Genomic DNA, 23,801 nt, shown 5'->3' on the forward strand with positions numbered 1-23,801 from the left:
TCGATGACGTAGTTTCAGTGGCTAAAGTACGTGTCAGTGTTTGTTGTTCCACCTGAGATTTAAAGATATCACACTCAGCAGTAAGCTCTGAGTAAGCAGCTCCCATTCGTCAGTCATACAGGAAACTGTACTTGATCAGCAATCACTTTTCCTGTCACTACTTTTGGCACAGCATTTAACATCAGCATTTCCTCTCAGGTTTCTATAACCCCAGATGTTTTGTTGGATTGCTTCGGAGAACTGTTAGGGGACAAGGAGGAGACAACTTGCTGTTGTTGCAATTCCTCCTCCTGGCCCACTGAGGTCAGTAAAGGTCACTGATTATTTTATGGGTTTCTGCTTTTGTACAGGGCATCTTGGGTTCTGGCTTTGCCCTCAAAGTCCAAGAGCAGCACAGACAGAAGCATTTTGAGAAGAGACGTAACCCCGCTGCAGGCCTCATACAGGTATACTGTGTGATAAGATCACTAGATTCAATTTTAAACACTGTTTAATTCTCCAAACAAAAAAACTGAGAAGCCTTTTTAAAAATTTCCTCACCCAGGCTGCTTGGAGGTTTTATGCCACCAACCTTTCCCGTACAGATCTGGTGTGCACGTGGGATTTTTATGAGCAGACTGTAGCTATTCCGATGTACAGGTAACCGATCAAATAAAGTGGTTGAATCATGCTACACATTATTCAGCATTTTCAGGAAATACAACTGTTTACCCATATCACATTCTGCCTTCTTTCGGAACCTTGAAAGCCAAGTTGAAAACTGAGCTCACAGAATAACCTCATCTTATTGTATTCTAAACATCTTTCTTGGATCAGAAGAATCACACACCGGTGTGGCTTTACACTTTCTGCTTTAATAAGGCTTTTCTTTTTAACGGAGAAGCAGATGAGAGTCTTGGCAGTGGCACTCTGAAATGCTGTTCAAAAGACAAATACTGCCCTTGGCCAATTTGAAAAATTAAGCAGACATTTTGGTGTCCAGCTGTATGAATTAGCAAATAAGCTGTCTTGCTCGACTCTCACAACACAGATTTCTTTTGCTTTTAATCTAGAAGTAGAAAATCATTAGTTGTCTATTTTGAAATGAGTTCACTTACATTCCAGTTGTAATTTAAGCAGAAAAGGTTATGACCAACTGAACATGACTTAAGGCAATTAGCTTAAAAAGCCCAAAGGCGAGCTTTCACCTTTTGCAACTGAGCTGATGAGGCTGTCTTGATAGAACAACTTCTTTGAAGTTCTTCTTTGTCTTTTCCCAGACTTATCCCACCTCTGAATCAGCTGGACCTGCTGAGGAATCTGAAGGGCAAATCATTCAGGTATAACAATGACATTAGGAGTGACAAAGTTGTTGGTGTGATAGCATTATCTCATTATGATGACACCAACGGTGACTCAGTGATCTTGAAATAGAAGGGACCAGGGCATCAGAGGCTGAAATAACTACGTGCACTGCCCAAAGTATACACTGAATGCCTTGATTGTTACAAAGGAATAAGATCTCACCTGAACCCTGTGAGTCTGGTCTGCTTGCCGCACACTTTGCGCTACACTTCCTGTGTCGCTGGGCCTTCCTTTTGTGTTACCAGCTTTTGTGTGCACTTAGCTCATTGTTGCACTCAGTTCATTTACTGTAGATTAACAAAAAAGACGCTAACCAAACATTTATTTTAAAACACACCTTGTTGATGCAAACATCAACCTGTGACCATAACGAATGAATTTTATGGAACATTTTTTTAAACTATTGTTTTCTTCTATTAGTTTATTTGTAATGGGCAAGCACGGAAGAACACTGACAGTTTCACTGGCTCTATAGCCAGAGCAAATTTTCAACCCCACTTGAGTGGAAAATCTCTGCGACACTTAGAAAATTCATTAATATACATTTACCAGACAATTTATTAGTTATATCTTGGTAGAAGTTAGTTAAACCCCATTTTGCTTTCAGAACTGCCTGAATTCTTTATAACAAATATTCAACAAGGAGCTGGATATATTGGCATGATAGCATCACCCAGTCGCAAATGTGCTTGCTGCACATCAATGCTGCAAATCTCCTGATCCAGCACAAACCAAATGTTCTCCACTGGATTGAGATCTGATAACTGTTGAGGCTATTTGACTACAGTGAACATGTTATTATGTTCAAGGAACCAGTTTGAGATGATTTGAGCTCTGTGATGTTGCTCATTATCCTGCTGGAAGCAGAAGATGTAAGCCTGTGCAAATTGTAACCTCAGTTTCCTGTTGACAGGTGTGGTCTTCTGCTGCTGTAGCCCATCTACCTCAAAGCTCAACGTACTGTGCGTTCAAAGATGCTCTTCTGCATACCTTGGCTGTAACGAGTGGTTGTTTAAATTACTATAATTATAATATATTCAGACCGTTCTCTGTAAACCCTCGAGACGGTTGTGTGGGGAGAATCCCAGCAGATCCTGTTCCTATAATGCTCTAACTAACCTGTCTGACACAACAGCCATGCCATGTTCAAAGTCACTTAAATCACCTTTCTTCTCCATTCTGATGCTCAGTTTGAATGTCAGCAGGACGTTTTGGCCACAATGCAGTGAATTGCTGCAGTGTGATTAGATATTTGCGATAACAAGCAGTTGAACAGGTATGCTTAACAAATGTACGGTGGCCGTGAGAGGCCAAATGGACTGCAACCTATTGGTCCCTGTGTGCTCACAATTATCAATACCTCACTGGTTTCTGGTCAGGTCCCTGTTTATTGTAAGAATGCTGTTATTCACCCACTGTTAAAAAAACCTAAGCTTGATGCTTCTCTTCTCAGTAGCTACAGACCGATTTCAAAATTACCGTTCATTTCTAAGATTTTAGAAAAGGTTGTGGCTAAGCAGCTTATAGCTGTTCTAGATGAATACAGCATTCTGGATAAATTCCAATCTGGCTTTCGTAGAGCTCACTCTACTGAAACTACACTTCTTAGAGTCTCCAACGACATTTTGATGAGATGTGATGCAGGAGAATGCTCCGTTCTGTTGATGTTGGACCTGACCTCCGCCTTTGATACTGTGGACCATCATATTCTGCTAGATAGGCTGAGACACTGGGTGGGTATATCAGGGGCTGCTTTGGACTGGTTTGAATCCTATTTGCATGAACGATCCTTTTCTGTGGCTACCTCTAAGTACAGTTCCTCTTCTACTTTTCTTGCCTATGGTGTGCCACAAGGTTCAGTTTTGGGGCCTTTATTGTTCTTGCTGTATTTACTTCCTCTTCAACACTTATTGAGCACTTTTAAGGACATTTCGTATCACTGCTATGCAGATGATATTCAGTTATATATCTCCTTTAAGCCCCGTGATGTTTCCAAGCTACAGATTTTGCATAAGTGCATAGACTCCATTAGAGGTTGGATGGCTGGAAACTTTCTTCAACTAAATGAGGAGAAGACTTGTTCTTGTTCATGCTCCTAAAAATTTTGTACCTAGTGTTATGGAAAACTTGGGTCCACTTGCTACATTTGCAAAACCGTCTATCAGGAGCCTTGGTGTTAGTATTGACTCAGCTCTGACTTTGGATGCCCATGTAAAATCTTTGGTTCGCTCCTGTTTTTATCACTTGAGAAACATTGCTAAACTGAGTCCCATTGTATCGCACTCCGAATTAGAAATTGTCATTCATGCATTTGTTTCATCTCGTCTGGACTATTGTAATTCTTTGTTTACTTGTTTATGTAAAGCCTCTTTGGAGCGTCTGCAAGTTGTTCAGAACGCTGCTGCAAAGCTTCTGACCAAGTGCTCCAAGTTTTCCCATGTCACACCCCTGCTGATTCAGCTGCACTGGCTCCCCGTTAAATTCAGAATCCAGTTTAAGGTTTTGACCTTGACTTTCAGGGCTCTGCATGGACAAGTACCAACAGGGCTTGCTTGCTGTCCAACACACGAGGCTGAAAACAAAAGGCGACAAAGCTTTTGGAACTGTGGCCCCCAGATTGTGGAACTCTCTCCCTTTGAGCCTGAGATCTGTGGACTCAGTGGTCGCTTTTAAAAAACAGCTCAAAACCCATATTTTTAAACTTGCTTTTGGTTCATTTTTATTTTTAGGTTTTAGCTTCTGTGAAGCACTTTGTGATTTTTATCTTGAAAGGTGCTATATAAATAAAGTTTTACTTACTTACTTACAACCTAAGAAAACACCAGCAATAAGAAAAATGCTGCAAAAGCACACAAAACACAACAGAAATAAGAAAAACAACAACGAAAATAGGAAAAAACAGATTTCAAAAAGCACAATGGAATTGTTTCTGGGGAGAAAATAACCCGACCGACCAGTTGCAGGAACCCAAAACATGGTAGGTGTATTTTATCATGATTCATATAATACTGATGACGAATCTTTAGGCTAATAGTTAGGCTAACACACTTACCTCTCATCTTTTCTTTCCTCACAAAACCGATAGATCCTCCACTTCTTTTAAGTGTCTCCCAGCGCAATTCTTAGCATATTTTGTTCCTGCAACTGGTCCGTGGGGTTATTGTCTCCCCAGAAACACTTCCCTTGTGCTTCTGCTTTTTCCTAGTACTGTTTTGTTTTTTTCTATTTCCGTTGTGTTTTGTGCACTTTTGCAGCGTTTTTCTTATTGCTGGTGTTTTCCTAAGTTGCAGTGTGTTTGGCCTCTCAGGGCCACCGTACCAATTGCCTGTGAATGCAAAATCTTAACAATAAAGGTCCAGGTTTGATCCTGGAGGAATACCTGTTCGAGTCGTGTTATGAGGCTCACTGTAGTTTTACATATTAAGAGAAAATGTGTCAACTTTTTGGTTGGTTTGAAAATGTGCTGAAGTGTGAATAGGAGATAGGAAGCACTTAAGAATACAAAAAAGTGCTTGTATGTGAATGAAGCGATTTGAGTGCTCAGGCAGGGTAGAAAAGTGCTATATAAGAACCAGTCCATTTACCTTTTGTATTTACTTAATAGCCTAAGGTTTCTTTTGTCAGTGGAGACAAAAAACATTGCAGAAGAGTGAGTAAATACTGGACACTCATCACAAAATTTAATCTTCATAAAGGCAACTGTTGCTGTTGTTTAGAACTTGTTTCCACTGCCCCCGTGTGGTAACATATATATTGGGGGGGTTTTTTCAGGTTTTTACAGATAATTTTCATCCATGTCCATAACTTGTATCTTACATTGTGTAACATTTATGCCTTTTCTGCTCACAGGAAGGAGTCACAAACAGAAACCTCTCCCAGGTCTGCGATCTGGTTTTATCTCTCGCCTCTTTCCTTTGCCTTCTCTTCAATTCTGCTCTTAGCTGCTGCTGAGACACTCTTCTTGGGGGAGTGTGCTTAGTGTACATCAGTGTGCGAGAGTGGGGGTTTGTGTGTCTGACATGGGTGTGGCTGCGTGTTAAGTGCCTCCTTCAAGAACGGTCACGCTGCATTTGCTCACATGGTGCTCAAAGATCAGCTCACTTTGGCCTCATTCCCAACTGGCAGCTTTATTAAATATTAACCGATATGCTGTTCTTTGATAGTCTACCTTTCAGCATCACCTTGGGAAAAAGTGATTTTGAACACTTTTGCTTGATTTTTCTATCACTCTGTTTTTTTAACACAGAAAACAAGTGTAACTATTGACAAGGTGGTAACACTTTATCATGGCTGAATGACAAACCTCCTTATAATCCAATTGCATATTTTAGACTCACGTGTAAAATCAGACAATCATGTAAATGGCAAAATGAATAAAACCAAAAAATGTATTATTTAAATGAGCAATAAATTACAGTCACAGTAAAGCGTTACCGGCATCTTGGCACACTGCTGTTTTTGTGACTCTACCCACTTCTATTTGATCTTTTTTGTGTCTCCCCCACTGCCCACCACTCCAGTAATGAAAGTGCACACAAAGACAGACTTTGCGGGTGCTGTCCGAGAGCTATTAGGTATAGTTGCTGCACAGATACTAACTACTGCACTGCAAGTCTGTGTGTCTCCTTCTATTCCTACCAATGTTCTTTTCTTCTGCAAGTGCAAGTAAAGGTAGAGGAGTCACAGAATAAGGACATGTAGCACTACGGAAAGTACACAATCCGACTTTTTGTAGCGTAGTGAAGCTCTGTTTCTGATGTCTACATGAGGAGATTCACACGTAAAAGCAACAAAGAGCTATTTCTAACTTTTACCCTTTCCCCAGAAAAGGCGCAGATTTACATCCTTCTTTTATGGTTTCTGTTTAGTAACGTCTTGCAGTTGATTTGCTGGCTGTCTTTTTTGCCCACTCAGCCCCGTTCAGCAGGCAAGGTTCATATTGCTGATTACTTAATGGTTACCACGTGCCATACGACGATGATTTTATTTTTTTGTTGCATGATTTGTGTTCACTTTTTTTGCATAGAGCCAGACCACAGCTCTTCCTTTTGAGACGCACAGTGTCACTTTGCTTCCCATGCATGCCTGCTTGTAGCTTCCTGCTGCTTGCCTGAACCACCGAATGCTCTACTATGTTCGTTTGTGGACATGGCTCCTTCTGCTGTAGGACATTGCCCATTTTGCATTTCTGCTGAGGTAAGATTTATTATCACATTGCAGATGAATTCTACAAATTCACAAGCTAGGGCTTAAACACAGTAGAATACAGACATTTAGCTACAGGTAGTCTTTCATTAAAATGATGCTGATAAATGCAGAGTTAAACAGGCTTAATTTACTGTATTGTTACTTCCTTTTTTAGTCGGAAGCCGAGTCTGAAGGACAAAGTGTTTCCCAGTCCTTCTAAGGCTCCTGTGTCCAAGGGGAAGGCCCAGTCTCCAGGTGGAGCAGATGATGGTGCTGAAGCAAGCCCCAGCAAGGTCACCAAGAGCTGGAGCTTCACCGACAAGAACCGAGGGGCGAAAAATGCCTTCAAAGCTCGGGGCAGCACCTCGCGCCAAAACTCAGAGGGTGAGGGAACTGATCATCATCTGACCAGAATGAGTGTAGTAGTGTTGTGTAGTATAACTGAATACACAGCCATACAGCGTAGAGACTTGGAGAATTCTATTGTTGTAGGTGGGAAACCTCAGAAACTGTATTCAAACCATCATGAAAACTGTAGAAAATGGCAGACACTTATTAAAAGAGATGTGGGTGTTGTGAATATGAAACTACATTCAGGACATGGAGGCCCTAGCTTTTGTATGGAGCCTGGAAGCAGAGGTGAGGGGGTTGCTGCTTCCTCCTGTGTCTCATCTCTGTGCTCCGGCTTCACATTTAGCTTGCATACACAAACGTGATATCTAACGTTCCAGAAGAATTCAAGTTAAGTGCACTTCCCAAAATTTCCAGGAATTCATTTGAGCCAGTATGACCTTGGCTATTTGTTCAGAGACCAAACTTTAGGAGTCAAAATTATTTATATTAAAGAAAACTGAAAACAAAACTAACTAAATCTTATGTAACTATAACACTACTAGTAACACTAGCTCAATATACAATCATTGCCAGAAGTATACATACATTCATCATGGGCATAAATGGTAAGTGTGTGTTTTTAATGTTTTTTCTCAACTGTTCTGTTTCTGAGGTCCAGAATTGTACAGGATACATCAATAATAACTTTTTCTTAAAAGAATTGGCTGCATAAGATCCACACGGGGTCAAAAGTATACATACACCTCAACTAATATTTGCCTAAATGTTTTGGGAAGTTGCACCTTGACCAGATGCTTTTGGTTGCCATCAACAAGCTTCTGGCAGAATTGGTAGAGTTTATTTAAACATGTTGGTTTCCAAGCAGGGACCTAGCTTTTGAGCATAGCACACAAATTTTCAGTAGAGTTGATCGTTGGGGATTTGTCCATTCCTGAAGTTTAACAGTCCATTTCTAAACACCTGCAGATTCCAGGACAATCGGTTTAAACATACAAGTTATTCAGACATGTCGCTAGTTTTCTAAGGTCCAGAGGAAGACCCAGACTGTCACCCTCAGATAAGACAAGAGGAAATTAGTTAGCATGTTCCTGAACAGCCCAGGAACCACAAAGGCTCAAACCAGACATTAACTGGAAACTGCTGTAAGGTACACAGTGAAGCAAGTTTTACATCACTGTGGACTGAGGGGGTACCAACCAAGAAGAAGCTCCTGTTTCAAAATCAAGCCCATCAAGCTCAACTGAAATATGCAGCTGCCCACATGGACAAGCTAAATGCCTTCTGGAGGAAGGTTTTATTGTCAGACAAGACAAAGGTTGAGCTATTTGGCCCCAGTGACAAGAGATGTTTGGAGGAGTTAAAGGTGAGGTGTTCAAACCTAACAACCCTGTATGAGCTGTCAAGCATGGTGGCAGTAGCATCATGCTCTGTAGCTGTTTTGCTGCCAGCAGTACTGGTACTTTAAAGGATGAATAAAATGAATAAATGAGGACTGCCTCTAAATTTTTCAGCTGTATTAACATTACATTAAGATATTAAGCTTTTTGAATATACTTCCAAAAGCCCCAAACTCAGGCTTATTGAAAATTTGGGAATTCTACTTAAAAGCCATAAGGTCCATACCAGGAAACAAACAAGTTTAAATATCCAGACACAATTATGTCATAAGCTAGGTGATAGCTACCAGGTATACCGTTATATGCTATACAATCACTTGACCTTAGAAAAAGAACAGTTTATCGAAATCAATAAAAGCAAAAACTTACCATGACATTCATGCCCAGGACGAGTAAACTTTTAGCCACAGAATACTTTGGCAAAACTTGTTTGTGATCAACAGTTTATCTGACAAACATTCAGTTGCTGCCAGTGAACATGTAGCAGAGCAGTGCCAGGTCAGCAGCTCACCAGCTGTGTGAGTTTAGAAGTTACTGTCAAAACCTCTTTGAGTTGCAATCAATGTGGAGACTGTAGCTGAGTTATCATGCAGACATGTATGTTCCCTTCATGTATACAAAAATTTGTCACTTCTATGACAAATCACATTTTTAAGAACACATTCAGGAGACCGTCACTTTGGATGTCGTGGTGTGGTGTCATCATTTAGTGCTAGACAGTCCCACTGCATCCATGTGTCATCTGTGTCACTATCATTAGAATATTTCTCTTCTCTCTCCATTTCTTTGCTTTCTGTTAAGCAATGTGAACCAATTCTCATTAGCTGTCTTTCTTCTTTCACTTCATGGCATGTTTAAGTGCTGATTGAAATGCAGGACGAAGACTTTGGACTGAAGAGTTCTCCAGGTTAGACAAGTCATCATGACATGTCTTCAGTAAAGACTGTAACATAGTCTATAATGTCTAGCTGTATAGTTTACCATACATGTTATATAAAGCTTTGAAACATATATAGTTGGTAAGCTTAAATCTAAGAGAAGAGAGACCAGCCCGTTCAAACATGATCCAGAAACCATTCAATAGACTCCACAGTTTTCCATGTTTGGAATTGATTTGTCTGCCATTTTCATCCTGCTAGAATCCATAACAAATCTTTTCCCATGTCTCTCCTCTCTCTCTTTTTGCAGCAATTGAAGGTTTAATAAGTAAGGCATTGGGATATTTTGTTGGTTGACTTCTATAGGGAAAATTATCCAAAGACAAGTCAGCTTCACCCAGTCTGAGAAACCTGCATGCTGATATCTGCTGAGATATGTTCACTTGACATGAACCCTTTGTTATGCTGTTTTTCTCACTGTGATGACTGAGGGCATGAGTCTAGCAGAGTCTCCCATGGAACTAATTATTCTATATTTACTTGTTATGATTGTTAGAGCACCTCATGTAATACATTTGTATTTATGGTAGCAGTAGGCTAAGCTAAACGGGTTCAAGTCAAGTGGTGCCGAGATTATCCAAAACTGACCCAGAGACATGCCCCCAAACCTTGCTTTAGCTTGCATGAGGAGACCTCACTTTCCCTACCAGATTCTCAGAAAATTTCTGATTTCCACTAATTAGGCCTTGACAACTCCATGCAATATGCTTTAAATTCTGTAGACCAGCCTTCCAGTGCTAATCTGTAATTGGTGGTGGGAAGAGAGTACCTGTCTTTGAAGGTTACAGTAAAGCTTTATCACCTCAGCACTATCCTTCAATTCTGCACTGAATCTTTTTACCTGTCGTCCCACGAAGCTTGCTCACACACTCCCAAACTGGCTAACTGGCTTGAGACCAACTGTAACAGGGACACTTGCACCTTTGGCGCTGAAAGCGACGGCTCTGCTCTGCTTCTGCTGGTGACGTTTGTCATGCGGAAGCAGATGTAATATTTTTTTAAAAGAGTGTCCTTGCATTTGCTTTCTAGAGGCGAGCCTTCCGGGAGAGGAAGTTGGTGACGATAAGAGCTGCCACTGTGAATTCTTCACTCAAGAGTTACCACCAGGCTTGAAAGTTGCAATCAGAGCAATCTGGTAAGGATTCTCTGAATAAGAGGTTTTTATGGTTCTGTGATTGGTTATTTCATGTAGTGTAAAAATAATATCTGTGGTCATCTGTGTAGCTATTTCAATGTTTAAAGAAGTAGGCGTATTAGGAGTAATAATAATAAATAATGTACAATGATGGACTATTAGCTAGAATGTGGTTAAGTTAAAAGATTCCGACAAGTTTTAAAAAGAGACTTTTTCATTTGATTCGATTTTATATGATGGATTATGCAGAAAAAATAGTATTGGGCTGAAAGGTCTATTGCTTTATTATGTATTCAGGTTGTGTATTTAAAAAGAAAAGTAACTAAGTAATAAAGTAACTAATTACTTTTGAAAATAAGTCATCAGTAAAGTAATGGGATTACTTTCTTGGAGAGGTAATCAGTAATTAGTAACTAATTACTATTTTCAAGGAACTTGACCAACACTGGTTGCCATGCCAGGGTGTCGGCTGCTGCTGACGTCCAGAGATGTGCATGATGTGTCGTTTGACGCTGGTGCCTCGATGCATCAGCCTCAGTGATATTAGATGCTCAGAAATAACTGGTCTCATTAGTAGGATGTGGAGGTGGTGGTGATTCAGAAGACAGCAAAAACTATTGGTTTAGGATTAGTCATCATAAACTGCTTGGTTATGTTTAAAAGAAGTGGTTTAAAATAGAGCTCTTCACAACTTTATGCTACATATTGCAAAAATGACATTTTATAAAAAACCAAAAGGCCCCTTTTCACAAGTTGGGAATGAAAGACCTGTCTCACCTCATGCATTACAGCTGCCAAAGGACACATTTGTGGATATTTGAGAGACAAAATATATATTTAATGTAAAATGGATGACAACCATCAGCTACCAAAAATTTATGCCCAAAATGTTGGTTTTAAGTTGGTTACATGTAAATTTTCCATATAATTCTGTTACATACGTACAGTGTAAAATGTTATCTGATCAATGTGATCAAATGACTTTATTTGGTGTGCATTCAGTTTGTACCAATCATATTTTCCTAAAGCATTAATCATTTAAATAAATAAACCTTTGATTTGTTATATTTCATTTGCATTTTACTCCGCATTGCATTTTTTGTTTGTTTTGAGCAGGAGAATTCTTGGGAGTTATTCTGAAATGTCTGCTGTGATCTGGTCATTTGTTTTCCTGTCACGTGACACGTTTAACAACGATGTCTCGCCCCATCTCCCCCCCCCCCCCCCAGCATCATGAGCTTCCTGGTGTCAAAGAGGAGGTTCAAAGAGAGCTTGCGACCCTACGATGTCATGGACGTGATTGAGCAATACTCCGCTGGTCACCTGGACATGCTGTCGCGCATTAAGAACCTGCAGACCAGGCAAGAAGTCCTTTACTCTTGAATTAGTCATTTCTTTAAGAAATATGTGTCAGTAGTTAGTTTAGTTAGCTTAATATAACAGTGGAGCTTTCATCTACTAACAAAGTGCTTTTAGTGGTCACTGGATACACACATGTTGTGACACACAAGCCATTGATTTGCCTGTTTCATTTATCCAGATACATGTGTTGTATTCAGATCTGTTACATATATCGGTAGCTTTATGTCCTATTAGCGGTCACTCCTTCAGCTCTGAACGTGCCACAGATTGATTTTGGATGTAACACTGATGTCTAATTCACATTGTTTTCTATGTCAGTTTTCCCTCCTACAAGCGAGCTCCTCACACCTTGATCCCCTGAAGGTCTAACATGTACAAGAAATATATTCCATCAGTGAATCACACACACTTTCCATCCATGAAACAAGCCAGACTCACCGTATGTCTCGTGTGTGGAATATATTGCAGACGTGTTCTCCATACCTGATGTGATTCCCACGTTGCTTCATTCTGCATTGCACTCATATCGTCTCTGTGTGCCTTGCCAGGATAGATATGATTGTGGGGCCGCCTCCCCCAACAACACCTCGCCATAAGAAGTCCACTGAAGTTCCTAGGTTAGGTTAATAGACTGCACCTTTAGAATGACCATTTTATCAGCATTATCCTCCTTATGCCATAGTAGCAGTTACATGCTACCTTACTGGTTCGATTGATGGAACCCCTTTTGAGTTCAAGCCATTGACATGTCTCATTGAGCTAGCGGGATTGTGATACATGAAAGCAGGGGTGCAGGTGCAATAGTTAATAAGTGAAATGGCTTAACAGACTGCTTTACGTAGAACATTTTAAGGATGTTGTTCTGTTAGCGCTGGTGACAAATGATATCAGCTGCTGTCAAGGAAAGCCTAAAAAAAGACATTTTGCCGTTTGCTCACTGAATCTTAACGAGCCGTTTCACATGGCCTCGCTCAAGAGGGGTTTGAAGTGCTAAATGCTTGCTCTCTTAGCAGAAAGACAGAGGGAGAGCTCCCCCAGTAGGATGCAATGGAAATGAAGCATGAAGCACCACCGAAGCATGCCAAGTGATGCATTTTGGCCGCAGACAAAATGTCCCTTCAGTTTAGTCTCTGTTTTGTTATAAGAAAAAAAAGAAAAGGAAAAAAAGATCGTCTTACTCACATTATGCATGCGTCCACACAATCCACCTGAACTCAGTAGTGTCTCAGGAAACGTTCACCTTCTGTAAGGCCATCATTTATTCATTCAAACATATTTATTTGCAGCTTGACAACAATCATCACCTTAAATAATTTCATTACTTTTCAATGCAAGAATAATCTACATTTTGGCATCCTAAACTTCTTGAGTTAAAAATATTGGGGTCAGACCCTGTGGCAAAACAGAGCATATCTACTATACATATAAATATACACTTGTATAATCATATTATAATCTAATATATGACACTATTTTCTCTAAATGTTAGAGTTGACCAGATAGTTGGTAAAGGTCCCAAAGGTGAAGGAGATGCTGTGGAGGACCAGAGTATGATGGGACGTCTGGTCAAAGTGGAAAAGCAGGTAGGAATGTTTCACGCAGGTCTGTGAAGGTCAGTCTGGAATGTTTTTCTTTTCCCGCCAACATCAACTTATGTTGATTCCTCTGATGGAACACCGTTTTCTGTCTTTCTGCAGGTGGTCTGCATGGACAGGAAACTCGACTTCCTGGTTAATGTGTATGTGCAGCGTATGGGTATCCCCCGTTCCGAAACAGAGGCTTTTTTCAACTCCAGGGAGCCGTATCCAGCCCCGCCTTACCACAGCCCCGAGGAGAGCAAAGAAGAGAAGGAGGAAAAAGAGGAGGTACAGGAGGTGAAGACATGCTCAGCAGCTGATGTCCCATGCTCTGACGGGTCCTTGGAAAAGAAAGACCCTTTACTCGGTCGATCCGTGGCGAGATCAGTTGGTACTCCCTCTGGGAGCAACAGCCGCCCCTCTACCTCCTGGCAGCACCAGCTGCAAAACCCCATCAGCCAGCCTGCCTGGAACAGCAGCGTGGCCAACACCCCTTCGCCAGTAGGTGGCAGCGGCGACCATTCGCCCACCCTGTTCCGCCTCCCACCTCCACCTGCTCCAGCTCATGACAGATCCTCTTCGGGTCAGGGTGGCAGCGGCAGAGAGAGCGGCTCCCACAGCAAGAGGCGCAACAGGAGGCACAGGTGCCATCGAGAGGTCACCGCAGTAGATAGTGACACATCCCTCTCCATCCCGTCGGTTGACCATGAGGAGCTGGAGCGCTCGTTCAGCGGCTTCAGCATCTCCCAAGCCAAGGAGGACTTCTTTGGGCTCTCGTTCTTTACAGGCTTAGGAGGGGGAGCCGGAGCAGGGACCGAAGCCGGAGGTGGACCTTCACTCTGTGCCAGGGTCAGACCATTGCTAGCAGAGGGGGAGTCGGACACAGACTCTGACCTCTGTGCTCCCTCGCCTCTGTCTTTCACCGGAGAGGTCTCAGGTGGAGAGAGGGGGTGGGCTGGGCCTAAGTAGAAAGGACTGCTCTGCTGGCAGACCTGCTGATTGTGACAGAGGCTGATGCCCCGATTGCCAACATGACCGTATCATTAGACCTCGTGGCCACAGGCTCACTGTAGATGATGGCTGATACAGACTATATTGGGTCAAGTGGGCGGTTATGAGCGGTTGTCTTTTTGCGATAACAGTAAAAACGAGTTCTCACAAAAACAACGGGATTATCCTTTATCAATATTTAAGTTTGTAATGTAACACTTCACTGGCTATGCTTGATTACGGTTACTTTTGTATCCACTCAGAATTTGATTAAATAGCTGTTTAGAAACCTTTCTTTAACTTTGACAAGAAGCCTTTTCGTTATGGTACTTAGTTAGTGAGACGACACTTACACAGTGTGGATTTGTATGAAACAATAAAGAGAATTGCCATTTTGGTTCCTCTTATGAGACGTATGAGTAGCATTTCAGCACGTCTTCTGTTAAACACTGACCACTTTAACATTCAAAAGCTTGCTGGAGTTTGTAACGCGAGACTGTTGAAATCTTATCACGTGGTTAACGTAGTGTCTTGATAACTTCTATACCTTAGGGTGTCTTGAGGTGTTATGTTGCCAAAACTTTAGCTATGATGATCAGTTAGATTCTTGCTGATTTAAAAAAAAAGAAAAAAATGCTTCATTATTAATTCAGCCTGGCATTTATGTAATACTATGGAAGAACTCCCTTTAAAGTAATACTGAATACTTCTGTAAGGATACACTAAGGAACCACCTGCATGGCATGATAAATGATTGATTTAAGGACTGTGTTAAGTAGGCTGCAAAAACCAAACAGTGACAAACAGTCAAACTGTATTTTTCTTCTATACAGTAAGAGAGAGTGGTGAATTTAAAAAAAAAAAAAAGTGCATGCATGACTGGTTTCAAGCTATGTTTTAATTTTTCTAAGGAGCTTTGCTTGAATTCCAATCATGTAAGTGCAGCCTGAGCTTGCTAATTTCAACAGCTCTTCTTTTCTGGGTAAATATGTTCATCAAATTCTATACACATTAAATACAAGAGCAGATGTTTAATGCTGCACAGGTATGGGAACAGGAAGGGCATTTGCTTGTACATTTTGTATTGTTATCACAAGGCATGCAGTGTTGAAGCTGGATTGAGTGCACGTGAAACTTTCTCACTTGTTACTGACATGATGGTATTTAGCCTGCAGTGCATTGAACTTTCATTTAGATTCTCTGATGCTACGTCAGTTTCAGACTAAATGAGGAAATGCAATAAAGAGCAAGCAACGCAATCAAGAACTCATCCTTTAAAATTGTTGCCTTATTTCCACACCAAAATTTTTGAAGTCCACAAATCAACAATTTCATTTTTAACATTTTATAATGGTAGTGTACTTAAATTGTTATGGGAGGTTCTTTGGCCTGAGAGCAGATGTTTCAGGTTGCACATTTAGCCATTAATAATGCTAACCTTTGAAGCATGAACAGTTCTTGTTAAAATTAACCAATGCCAACATTTTAATATTTACATTATAACCAAGGAAGTGTAATTCAATAGAGACTGTTAATACGTGGTCCATATTTTTCAGCAAAATCAGGAAGCAACTTGCTGGCATGATTTTTACAACCCATTGAAAAGACATGTAGGGTTTTACATGATACCGTAGATCAGCACCATTGTGTAACTGCACCTTTGTCTTGTTCAAAAATAAAACTTTGTGCATCACTAAAAATCGGTCTTTTGATGCCTTTTTTAAAATGAAGAGAAATGGTGTCTTTAGCGATGGAAATGGTGTAATGGAATACATCTGTCACTAGATGGCAACCAAGAACTTCTGGAAAGACAGAAAGACAAGTCCCCTTAACTGGAACTAAGGACCACTGTCTCCTTAACTAAAGCCAGTCTTAAAACACATCTTTTAAAGATAGTCTGTTCTGTTAGTTTGTTGGTTCAATTTGTTATTTAAAGACTTTCAAGTCTTTGGTGTTTTCCTATTTTCTTTTTTTAATCCAGACTTTGATTTTGACACTTAATTGCATGTAAAGTGTCTTGAAGGTCTTCGAAGGTACCTATAAACAAAATGGTTTATTGTAATCATTTGTTGTTGTGACAGATCAAACACGTGCTGCAAAAGCCAGGAAAAATGGACACGTCCAAATACTTTTGAATATATAGCATGGTTAACACATACTTACACACTTATTGTCCTACTTATCTGTCTACATCAGCAAAAAGTACATTTATTACCTGATCAGATTATTGAACAGCCTAACTAGTATTGGTTAACAGCCATCATTTATTGTTAGTGAAATAGCAAAGGCAGGTCACAGGATCAGCCAATTTGTTAAGTGTTGTGAGGCCAGGATTTTAGTTGAAAGGGTGATACAAATAGAAATGGAGTAGCCCATTAATAAAAGTCAAGTGATGGTGACACAGCACCTAAGGCTTGTTTACTCTTGGTAGCACCTGGAGAATTGCAATCAGTTTAAGCACCTACAATGTAGACCAAAGGACAACCAACCAGCAGACACAAGGACTTACAACTGATTCTATAAGGCAAATAACTTAAAAAACAATGAAAGTCTGTGTTTTGCTGTGGAAAACACTAATTAAAAACATGACACCACAGCTAATCTTAATCTGAATCCTCAGGACTGCTTGGCTAAATCTGCACAGGACATTCATTCAAAGATGAGAGGATTGGAATTTAAACAGTCTGTACACACGTAGGAGACTCACCCTTTGATGATGGATGGTGGAAAAGCTGCCAATCAATAAACCCAATAGTGACTCGAATATTACAAAAGTGCTCTCAAGAGAGAAACCGAGAACAGATGGACTGCATGCGTGCTGACATGTTTCACCACTGTGTTGCACAGACAGAAAAGGATTCAAAATGTAGCTCTTCCAGTAGCCTCATCAACACCTAAACCACTCTGTCGCATTTACAGTGTCAGATTTTCTGAAAATGACGCTTGTGCTCACTGAACAGATTGCACTTTGCATGTATAAGTAAATTAATTTATGTTTTTTGTTATTTCATGAGCTCTTTTTTTAACCATATTTTGTCAGAAGTGACTCTGTGTCCTTGACTCTACCCGTGTTTGTGTCCAGGTCTGGCCTGGTAATGTCCATGTAAACATTTATTTATGTATTCCCTATAGTGTTAAATAGCATCAGCAAGAAGTCATCAATGTCCAACAAGGGCAGAGACTGGTGACCTTCCTTTCTCTCTCTTTCTCTGTGTACATACAGACACACAGGTCAGTGGAGGTAGGAAATACTGGCTGTGTAAGTATAAGATTGGGCAACATATATCACAATTTGCATTGATTACATGCAGGCTGCATTTCAACAAGACAAGGCAAGAGGCAATCTTTACTGCTTCATGATTGCAGTGGATTTTCATTATACTCAGCCGGCATAAGAGTGTGGCTCTAATATTAAGCTGTAAATAGGTGAAACCAATAAATGCATACACCACAACATACATAATCAGGTATAGGACAGACGTGTATGAATGGACAGATGCTTTTCATCAATCATCAGAAAATTGCAGAATTGATTTTAATTCCCTGAAAGCCAGTCGTCCATTTATCAGACCGGAGGTGGGATATGACACATTCATTGATATATAGCCTGACTTTACTAATTAGCTGGCAATAAATTGGCATAATTATTTGTAACTTTACTTGCATGTGAACACCTTGCTTACATGTATTCCACAGGCTATTTGTGAGTTGTGACCAAACATATTTTTCTCGTAAGACAATAGAATAAAAAATGCAGCTCCAAAGCCAAAGCCAGCTATTTTTTTTTTTTTTTTTACTGTGGTTAAGCTTAAGACAAAGGTATGGTGGATTTCATTGGAGGTGATCTCTCTTGGAGGCTCCACTTGGCCACACTCTAAAGAGTATTTGAATCTGACTCACTGACCTTACCGTCTTTTCTTTAGCATCCTCTGCTCTGCTTCTGTGAAGGTTTCATGAAGCAGATATAATCAATAAAATCAAACTACTGAGAAATGCTATTTCAGTCAGGACCACTTTAGATAGTCTTGTTTGAAACTGAAAAAGCCTAATTATATGTGACAGTATGCTTCTGTTCTTCCTTCCACGTGCAAGCGTGGAAAGCCTAAGGCGTTGAGAGCTCTTCTTTCCATGCACATAAATGGAAAACCCAAGGCGGGAAGAGCACGTGGAATACTCTCCACTACGGTAAGAAACAGAGCAGGATTTAAGGATAACAAATATCACACTGATAAGTCAGACACCAAATTAAATTGAGGAGCTGGGGTAGAGGTGGATAGCAAAGCGTCTTTTAGACAAAGCAGCAACAACAGGCAGGCAAGAGCAGCTTAAGCAGTTTAATCTGAGCCAGCATATTCTGTGATTGACAGAGCTTGACTTTTCGTCTTGCATGAATTATTGTTGTGCTCATTTTCCTATTTCATTTTGTTCTGTGCTACCTACAAAAGCCAAAAATCACCTTCCTCATTATGATACAGTGCGACTTGATTGTGTCATATCAGGATATGTTTCACACCAAATGATAAAAATTTCCATGAAGAAACTAAATAATATGCGTATGTGTCATGAAAGAGCAGTAATTAATGGTTTGATGTAATCACTGCTCCCCATCCACAGACACTGTAAAAACACTATACACAGTGAATATGAAAGGTGTTTCTATCAGTGGCATCGATTAATGCACAGTCAGGGAAACAATGTCTTGATGGTCATGATGAGAAACGTAAAAATACAGAATGACACATAGTTGACTCTTTTAAGGGAAAAATAAAGAGTTTATTGACTCTATCTTGTTTACCTTTTATGTCAATAATATTTAAGTTAAATTATTTTTAATGTTAATGGGGTATGATTTTTTTTTAACTTCTGAAGTCAAACATGGTAGAAAATGTCTGACAACTGCTGAGTTAGTAAAATAAACAAAATCATTTATTTCGAGCACTGAGGATGATTTTACAATATTCATGTTAACACTGCTTCAGCTAGATCAATCTTCCATTAGGGACACAAAGAAGTGTATAATGTCAGGTAAAAACTGCTGTAGCTTGTGGGCGTTATTGAATACATAGTCCTTGAATTGCTTACAGTGTACAATGTAGTAATTGCCTAGGCTGCTTCATTTTTCAATAGAGAAGAGATTTGAGTTCACATGGGGGAAGGTCAGAAATTTTTCATCTTTCTGTGGTGAAATATGATCGATTATGAAGTTTGACAACTGTAACCCAGTAACAGAAGCAACTCAGAGCTCGTTTCTTTCAGTGCAGATTCAAAGTAGACTGAATGCCTTATTGAAACAATGCAGATTCAAAAACGAATGAGAAGCTTTACATTCATTTCAAATGTAAACAAATTTAATACAAACTACTTCTAGAGTTCATATAGACTGTATACAAAAGAAGGACATGAGACAATAGTGCTTTACTAAATCAGATTCTATTGAGTTCATTATTAATTCAATAAACAATTCCTTTCAAGAATAATCATTGAGAGGAGGAAAAAACAAGGTATGCTTTTTGCATGGAAGGACAATATGATCAACTCTATACGCTGTAGTGCAGCGGTCCCCAACCTTTTTTGCACCACAGACCGGTTTAATATCAGACAATATTTTCACGGACTGGCCTTTAAGGTGTCACGGATAAATACAACAAAATAAAATGATATGACCAAGTCAAAAACTGTGGTATTTTGTAAATATAATAATAAACACGAATTCACTGTGTAATTGTATAGCTTTATTAGCAGCGCCCTCCTGAAATGCGCCAACAACATTGAGAGTAACGTCCTCCTCTCTGCCACTTAATGATCTCTGGTCACTGTGGTAACGCGTAAATATTTTTTTCAAAATAAGGCACACAACTACAACACGGGAAAAGACCCAGGGAAACCGAGTTAATGATAAAAACCCTGAAAACCATAAATTTCACACCCGAGCCTCAACTCTCATGGACCGGTAGCGGTCTTTGGCCCGGGGGTTGGGGACCACTGCTGTAAGAGATGAATGTAGCTTCTGGGTCCAAAAAATAAAACCATAATGGGAGTACCTCAAACCTGCATTCTTTTTTATTGCCAGCAGGAGTTGGGACAAAGTCTTTGAAAAATGTCTTTCAGACAACCCCTGTAAAACCTTCCAGCTGAGTTTACAGTCTTTTAATTTCATATTAAATAAAAATTAACTAATAATCTTGGTAATTCTATGTTCAAACAAGGAAGACTTATGAATGACAAGTTGTTAGCCAACGAGCGTGCAGTTGCACAGTCAGACCCATCCCTCTTTTGTTTCATAGGCTGAGATGGTGAAATTTCTCATTTTGAGGCGTCAAAACCAGACTCCAGAAACTAATTTGTAACAAATGTTCAATTTGTGTTCTTTATTGTGTTTTTAAGTAATTCTTCATGTGTATTACATATTCCATTGACTTCCTGTGCATGACCTGTTTTGGAACAGTCTCCTGTGTTTGTGTCATCTCCCCTGTAAAACTTAGAAACAGGACCACAGTAACAAATGGATGACCATCTTCAATATGCAATATAACATTTTATATTATTAAATATGCATCATGAATGCACAACACAAATGTTTGCTTACATTTAATTTCATTATGAGTATGTTTTTTCAAAAGTTATGACCCTTAAAAAATTAAATTTAGGATTTAAATGACTTGGAGATAATTTGATTCAGGTCTATTTACTTTTTACACAGTGTCCCAACTTTTTAAAAATTTGTTTGTGCTCTTAAGGTAAAACTGAATAGATCTGTCATCATGGGTAATGTGAAGACTGAAACTGTAAAATGAAGCTGACAGATATTCATATCATACTTTAAGTCTAATAATATCAGATGCCAATCATTATTCCTCAACTATTTATATAACTTCACACAAATTAGTGAATCTTCAGGGACATTAGGGAATGCGATGCAGTGCATCATCTGCATCACATCCTTCTCTGCCCTTCCTGCTCTGTTTGACTATATTTAGAATTTCAAGAGGTTCTGCGAATGCACATATGCGCATTTGCAAATGTATTTAAGTTTACACCCCGACTTATACAAATACTACCATATAAGGATTGCACTCATTTGTCTTAACAAAGCTACAGCATTAAACAAGATAAATAAGACAACCCAAAATCATTAAAAAGAAAAAGAAAAGAGTTGCTGAGCCCATCATCAACGTCGCCCAATAAATCCTTATTTATGAACAGCACATAATTTCACTCAAAGCTAACAAAAATAATTAAACTCCAAGTAAACAACGAAGCAATGATAATAGAGAACAATAAAAGTTTTCTATTTATAAGAGGAGCTTAAATAAACAATATTCATGTAAAACACACATGGAAAAGAGTTTTCATTGAGCACACACTGAGCTAAAATGACTACCAAGAGCTGTGTAGACATGGACTTGGGTGAAAGCTGACCTTGCAGGCAATGATTTCATTGTGGCAACCACATCACAAGACCAGAAACTGGACAATTTCTAAAAGAAATACTTAATACAATGATTTCCGTAGTTGGAAACCATAGAGACCAAGCAGACTGTATATCTGCTTGACACAACGCATTAAATATTTACGTATTTACAGAAGCTAGACACAATGCATAATCATGTATGCTATTTCTATGAACCACAGTAGTTTGCACTCTTGCATTTGGAAGGTAAAGCATGAATTAGGCCACAGAGTAACATGGATAATCCATACAGATTCAGAATAATTGTGTGGATCGAATTCAACTTTTTATTCTAACTGCACCAGTGCTTTCACAGTGGCTACATGAAATGCACTTTGAGTACCCGGATGGTCACAAAGCCTAGCCTTTGATGGCCACCATTTTGGCTAAGCAGCAAAAAGGGAGGAACCGTCAGCCAATTCTTTAGTCGGCAGGAGGAGGATCTGTCATCAGGATATGTTGAGCCAGTGGTAGCAATCTAATAGATGCAGATTTGATTGCTATTGGGCTATTGGACTTTATCTTTCAAGCAGACCATCAGATGCTTCAGTCTGGCAATGACTTCAGGGTTATTAATCATCTGAAGGGATTGTCAAATTCTCAGAAGCTGGTTGCAATGCACTCATCCTAATGGCTTTGCACACCGTCAGTAACATTAAAATTTTATTCACCTGGAATAAAAGAGAAGAAGAGAAGGGTAAGAGCGGTACAAATAACAGAGAAAGAGAGAAAACAAACAAATGAAAAATTAAGCAGCATAAAAATGGCAGTGTGATTGTGAGGTGGAGAATAATGCAGGGTTTTGTCTCGGATAGGAAATGATTTGATAATTTATTGATGCCTTGATTATTTCATTGGCGATACGCCAGCTCTAATTAACAGCTTGGCAGAAGTTAAAGTGTGTGCGTGGTGACCTGGCCTGATTTAGTGATTAATTCTGGAGGGAGGCTTGATTGGCGTATGTTGAGTTAATGTAATTTCACAGAGGTTCAAACGAGCTGCAAAGCTCTCTAAGCATGGGCCATTTAGTAGCATTTGTGGATAGAGACAGTGTTTGAATAAAGCCAGTGAAGTCTGAAGGCTCTAAAGGCTTTTGGGTGGGGGGGAGTGGAGGTCCTTCTTTTTATTCCCTTGATAGTCACATGTGAGGAGAATGACAAGCTGAAGGTCAGAGAACCAGTCAGCTGTTTTAAATAAGAAATGAGATAAACGTGAATGAAGAAGGCCGAGAATGGGAGGAGGTCAGAGCATATGAACTGAAGCTCACATAAAAGATGTGAAGACATTAAAATAGGCAAATTGAAGGGCTTGGAGCAATTCCAGTGTGAAGTGTGAAGTGCACAGCTGTCAAAGACTGCACAGGGAGGTGAAACAAGTATGTACAGATTTCTGATGCAACCATGAATAGCATACAAAGTCATGCAAAGACATAATAACTCAAGTCAATGATTTTACTGAAATGAAATCATCTGGATAAAGATGATTTCATTTCTATTGTAAAAGCTGCTTGAATCTGTTGCAGAGAGGAAAACATAACATGAATTACTACCAGGAACTAAAGTTTTCAGAAAGTTTTGGAGGCTGAGTTGAAATATAACAACATGATGTTGGCAAGATCTGACTTTACAAATAGTTAAACTGGTTTGAATTCAAAATTATGAGCAAAGCACAGAAAAATAAATTGTTAGCAATTAAAAACGAATTAAAAACGAATATTGCCTGCTGTTCAATATGAACTGGCACTGAGAGCACTGGAGCAAAACCTCCACTCAAAGCTTAAACAGTAGGTATATAAATGTGCATGTGGAACAAGGCTAAAAAGTATACACACAGCACTGATTTGAACTGAGTCGACAGAAGGTAACTGTACAGTTTCATTACGTACCTGCATGAGGCTTGAGCCGTAATCATCTGAAGGTTAAAGAGTTATTAGTGAACCTTAGCTACATTATGAGAGGTGGCCATGTAGAACACGGAGATCATAGTGTATATTCTTTTTATTGTGTGTGTTTTTATTAATCTCTCTCCTGTCTTCCTCACCTCACCCCAACTGGTCGCTGCAGATGG

At 39.6% G+C, this 23,801-nt stretch overlaps 1 protein-coding gene across 9 annotated transcripts in view; it reads left to right on the top strand.

Annotated features, from left to right (window-relative positions):
• Positions 1 to 15,984, top strand: part of kcnq2a (potassium voltage-gated channel, KQT-like subfamily, member 2a) — a 44,901-nt gene extending 28,917 nt beyond the window's left edge. The window contains exons 7-19 of one of the 9 annotated variants that reach the window (XM_084917385.1): positions 351 to 446; positions 545 to 639; positions 1,260 to 1,319; positions 5,194 to 5,223; positions 5,865 to 5,918; positions 6,707 to 6,915; positions 9,142 to 9,189; positions 9,471 to 9,488; positions 10,250 to 10,355; positions 11,585 to 11,716; positions 12,266 to 12,334; positions 13,207 to 13,300; positions 13,415 to 15,984. In XM_084917385.1, coding sequence (XP_084773511.1) covers positions 351 to 446; positions 545 to 639; positions 1,260 to 1,319; positions 5,194 to 5,223; positions 5,865 to 5,918; positions 6,707 to 6,915; positions 9,142 to 9,189; positions 9,471 to 9,488; positions 10,250 to 10,355; positions 11,585 to 11,716; positions 12,266 to 12,334; positions 13,207 to 13,300; positions 13,415 to 14,263 — 1,860 coding nt within the window. In that variant the 3' untranslated portion in view covers positions 14,264 to 15,984. The remainder of the gene's footprint in view (positions 1 to 350; positions 447 to 544; positions 640 to 1,259; positions 1,320 to 5,193; positions 5,224 to 5,864; positions 5,919 to 6,706; positions 6,916 to 9,141; positions 9,190 to 9,470; positions 9,489 to 10,249; positions 10,356 to 11,584; positions 11,717 to 12,265; positions 12,335 to 13,206; positions 13,301 to 13,414) is intronic. The other 8 variants (XM_084917391.1, XM_084917387.1, XM_084917388.1 and 5 more) reach the window with 8 other exon arrangements.
• Positions 15,985 to 23,801: the final 7,817 nt, after the last annotated feature.

This window comes from Perissodus microlepis, chromosome 20, assembly GCF_051167445.1.
Source record: "Perissodus microlepis isolate ML-2025 ecotype Zambia chromosome 20, ASM5116744v1, whole genome shotgun sequence".
Classification (NCBI taxonomy): Eukaryota; Metazoa; Chordata; class Actinopteri; order Cichliformes; family Cichlidae; genus Perissodus; species Perissodus microlepis.